General features: G+C 30.4%; 1 protein-coding gene across 1 annotated transcript; it reads right to left on the reverse strand.

Annotated features, from left to right (window-relative positions):
* Window positions 1–1,211: 1,211 nt before the first annotated feature.
* Window positions 1,212–4,326, reverse strand: LOC120278697 (reticulon-like protein B21). Its single transcript, XM_039285428.1, is given in 9 exon segments — window positions 1,212–1,701; window positions 1,802–1,924; window positions 2,561–2,626; window positions 2,724–2,793; window positions 2,882–3,026; window positions 3,124–3,198; window positions 3,295–3,328; window positions 3,331–3,396; window positions 3,471–4,326. Coding segments are annotated over 9 exon segments (1,437 nt in total). The 5' UTR covers window positions 4,108–4,326; the 3' UTR covers window positions 1,212–1,480.
* Window positions 4,327–4,535: the final 209 nt, after the last annotated feature.

Below are 4,535 nucleotides of genomic sequence, written 5' to 3' on the forward strand. Positions count from 1 at the left end.
CATCGAAAGTAAATGATGTAAAATTTTTCACTACAAAACTTTGCATGCAATTATTTTTCTTACAAACTATCAAACAGGCCAGTAAATGCTTGTTATAGATATACGATATCTTAAAAACCTTAATTGAAATTTTAACATATTTTTTATTAATATTTTATATATATTATTTAAAGTGTTTTTGCATTTTCATTTCAGAAATATACTATATCTTAGAGACCTTAATAGAAATTTTAACATGTTATTTATTAATATTTTAAATAAATTATTCAAAGTGTTTTTTTATTTTTGAAACTTCATAACATTAAAATTCTTATATATATATATATGTGTGTGTGTGTATGTACACTCATTTTATTTTACCAATATTTATTAAAAAACATACACTTTGATAATAATAATAATAATAATAATAATAATAATAATAAAAATAATAAAACACTTCAAAACCCTGAACAAAAGCGTCAAGGTGTGAGTGCCTTGGACGGCACAGCCTGCTTATCCCTTGTGGTCCATCCAACATGGTGCACCACATAAACTAATTTTAGAATTTTATTTAAAAATTTGAATAATAAAAAACCTTAAAAGTTCCAAACAATTTTATAAATTTAAATAATAAAAACTAAATTAGTAGGATTTAACAAAAAAAAAAATGTATTCACCACCTCTGTAACATAGAGAGTGACACTTTATTTTCCTCTCCCAAATAAAAAGATGGAGGGTTCAACTCTTTTAAAATATAGTTGAGGGTTTATGATTTGTTTACTTTATATTAAAAAAAACAATCATAATGTATTTCGAACTGATATCACTTTTATAAATATTATAAATTTAAATTTGAAAAAATATCTCAAAATTTGAATTATATATGCATACATATATTGATATCGTTTTCATATATTTTTATTTAAAACTATTTAATAAAATTAGTGTAAGCTATATCAATTATAAACTTGTATACATATATAAATACAATCTCAACTTTATTCATATACACATGCACCAATATAAATTCAATATTTGAATTATCTCTAGTTATTTTACTTACAAAATATTTAAATAAGATAAATATATATATATATATATATATATATATATATATATAAGAAGAAAAAAAAATCCCCTACACTCACCCGAACCTACAAAATGTTCCAACCCAACCAAGTTCACATGAAAAACAAGGAAACTTCCATTGTACCAAGGGAATTATGAAGAGAAAGAAACAAATAGAAACATTTATATATATAATATATGAAAAACAAAAAGCTTACATGATACTACTATACACAAAAAAAAGTAGAAGAAGAAAGCATATAACTCCAAATTAGACTATTTGCTTGCGAAGGGGGACAAAGAAGACTCACATGCAAAATAATAAAATAAAATAAAAAAAAAAAGAAAAAAAGAGAGGGAATCAATCTAAGCAATTTTGCTATGCTGTCCTCTTTTATCCTTTTTAATCTTTGTCCCCTTATCCTTCTCTCTAGTTCCACTTTTTCAACTTTCTCTCTCTTATGGGCCCACTTTTGTGTCGGTGGCTTCTTGGGCCTGAGCCCAAAGTTGTGCCCATCACAGGCCCATTAACAGCTTTAGAATCTTCTGCTTCTTGTTGTACCACCTCCTCTTCCACCTCCTCCACATCCCACTCTTGTGCTACCATGCATTGTTGTTGGTAGAATTTCATTGCCACCAAAAGCATAAAAACTAAAATAATATAAAATAAAAAATCAATTTATGATATATTTATTTAAATAATAAAAATAATAATAATATAAAATCATATTTGTTAATTTTAGTAACTTACCTCCCCAAATACGAGCTACAGTGGAAGACAAATTCCAAAGAACAGTGAAGATAGCCCCGGCGACCGCTTTTTTGTGAGTGCATGATTCCCATCCATCTTTAACTCTCTCCAGCCAAAATTTACCTTTCAATTTAAAAAAATAAAATAAAAATGAAAATAATTATTATTTAAATCTCAAAGAAAATTCTGTACATTCTTTAAATTATTGGTAGCCCTTTCTTATTATTTCCATTTTTTATATATAAAATGACAAGATCTATGTCATATTGACAATGATTATGATTTATTCTCAATCAACTTCATTACCTTCAATTATTAGGTTTGCAAACCATCACTATCTAATAATGATAATGTAAATATTAGTTTTTTTTTTAGTTAGTGTTGTTCTTAATCAAATTTCAACAACAATTGACACATCAAACATATATATGAATAAGTTATGTATGAAAATCTAATCGTCATTGTCTAGGTCCCTTTTCAAAAGAAGGAGAAGTTATATCAATAACAACCATTAGATAATAATTTAACAGCATTAAAATTGAAATCTAAGAAAGTTATCAAATGACAAATTGCTATATATATATATATGAAAAAGAGAGGGCAATGAGACTTGTCCAAAGTGGATGATAAAAAAAAGGGAAGTGAAGTTCCCAAGTAAAAACACAAACAAGAACACTCACTTTGGACACAAACTTTTCTAAGAAAGCATATGATTCAGTAAGAACAGAGAAGAAAAAAGAAACATCATAATACACTCACCATATCTTGCCAACTGAAAGGAAGAAGAAGAACAAAGCTTTGGGATGGTGAAAACTCCAAAGAACACTGCCAAACAACAAAAACAATGTCTTTTGTTTTTTTACCCTTATTGCATTTGGATCTATCCTAAATAACTTTCACTGTATGTTACTGTTTCACTTACATAGTTTGGAAAGTGTCCAAATTGTTATGGAACTCCCACACCTTGCCATAACAAACAATGCCACTGCCAACTGCAAATGTTCATAAAAACAAAAAAGATTAAACATTTGTTTTTCTTTTTCTTTTTCTTAATTTAAGTTTGGAATGAAAAAACTTCACCTTCATTGTTGTTGCAGGGTCACCAGAGAAGAGAGCTTTGATATTTAACAAGATTTCATTGATGTATGGTAGGAGAAATTTCACTATCCATATTGCCTCTTCTTCTCCAATCACCATTTCATCATAGTACTCCATTCCTACTCCTCTGGTCATTAGGGGAAAAAAGAAGGAAAATTTTGTAAAGAGATTTCAATGTTTTGATTTAATGATTTCATGATTATGTTTTCATGTTTGTGAAGTACCTTTGGAGAATTGATTTGTAGACAAAGATTAATGCAAGGTAAACAAGTCCAAGATATGAAATTGCTGAGATTAAACTGCAGATATTTCAATTGTTTTAGTACCTAAAGAAGAAGTGATCAAATTGAGAAAGAAGAGAGATATAGAGAGAAAGAGGAGAAATTTCACTTCACCTGAATTCAAGATCCTTAGCATAAGAAGAAGAAGAAGAAAGAAAGACCCGAAACCGAATACGAAAGCCGATCTCGATATATCTCTCCACATCACCAGATCAACTAATCATCAACAATTCATCAATTAAAATCAATAAACATAAAAAAAGAAAAGAACTAAATTTTGAAGAACATACCAATGCTCTGCATTCTGTTATGATCTCCCAATTTAGTCTCACACTGATAATCCACTTCCTCTTCTTCAGCTTCAAATGTCTCATGGATGTTAGCATTGCTCACCAAAGATGGTGGCTTGACCGGATCAGGGTGCATTGTTCGAAGATCAATTGTCTCATGTTCGATCTTCTCCGGTGCCGGTGTTGGTGTCGATGCTGGAGTCTCAAAGCTTTGATCAACCTTCTCCTCTGCTTCACTCTTTGCCTCATTTACAACAACAACTAGATCCATCTCTTTATCAATCTCAACCTCCTTCTCTTCCTCCTCCTCAACACTCACACTATCTTCCTCTTTATTCAATTCAGAGATATACCTCTTAAGTTGAATTGCACTACAACCACCACCACTCTCATGTTTCTCTGGTTGCTTCCAATTCCTCCTCTTCCTATTTCCCATTGAAGAAGGATCACTCTGGTTTCGAACAAGTCTTCGATAAACTTTCATCCCTTCTTCATCTCTATTATCATTACCATTATCTCCATTGAATACTTTGATGCCACCTTTCACTTGATCCATCTTCATTCTTGTTTCCCAAACAGAACCAGAGGCAACTCCTGCATTTCTTGTTATAGATCTTCTTCTACTGCTCCCCTGCATATTCCCCTGTTTTAGGTACTCTGTTTCTGAAGGAAAGTGGAGAAAGGAACAGAGCAATGATGATGAGTGTGTGTGTAGAGGGGTTAGTTATGTTTATCCTTTTGGTGGGAGAGGTTGGAAGAGAAGTGAGGACTCATGAGGTATCACATGCAGCTGGCTCTTTAGTTTACTGCCATGTTTTGGTATTCTTTGTCTTAGAGTAATTAAGATAGAGCTTTGAAAACAGAGCATTTGTATTTGTGACCATTTTAGTCTTGCTATTTTAATTGCCTAGAACGGTTCTCTTGGAGTATCCAAAGTTTTTATTTTAGGGAAAGAAGATGAATATTTTAAGTTTAATATTGATAAATAAATAAATTAATTAATTAAATAAGGAGTTGGGATATCATGTGGTCAGCTACATAAATCATGAGAGGGATTTGGTAAAT

This window comes from Dioscorea cayenensis, chromosome 16 (genome assembly GCF_009730915.1).
Source record: "Dioscorea cayenensis subsp. rotundata cultivar TDr96_F1 chromosome 16, TDr96_F1_v2_PseudoChromosome.rev07_lg8_w22 25.fasta, whole genome shotgun sequence".
Taxonomy (NCBI): domain Eukaryota; kingdom Viridiplantae; phylum Streptophyta; class Magnoliopsida; order Dioscoreales; family Dioscoreaceae; genus Dioscorea; species Dioscorea cayenensis.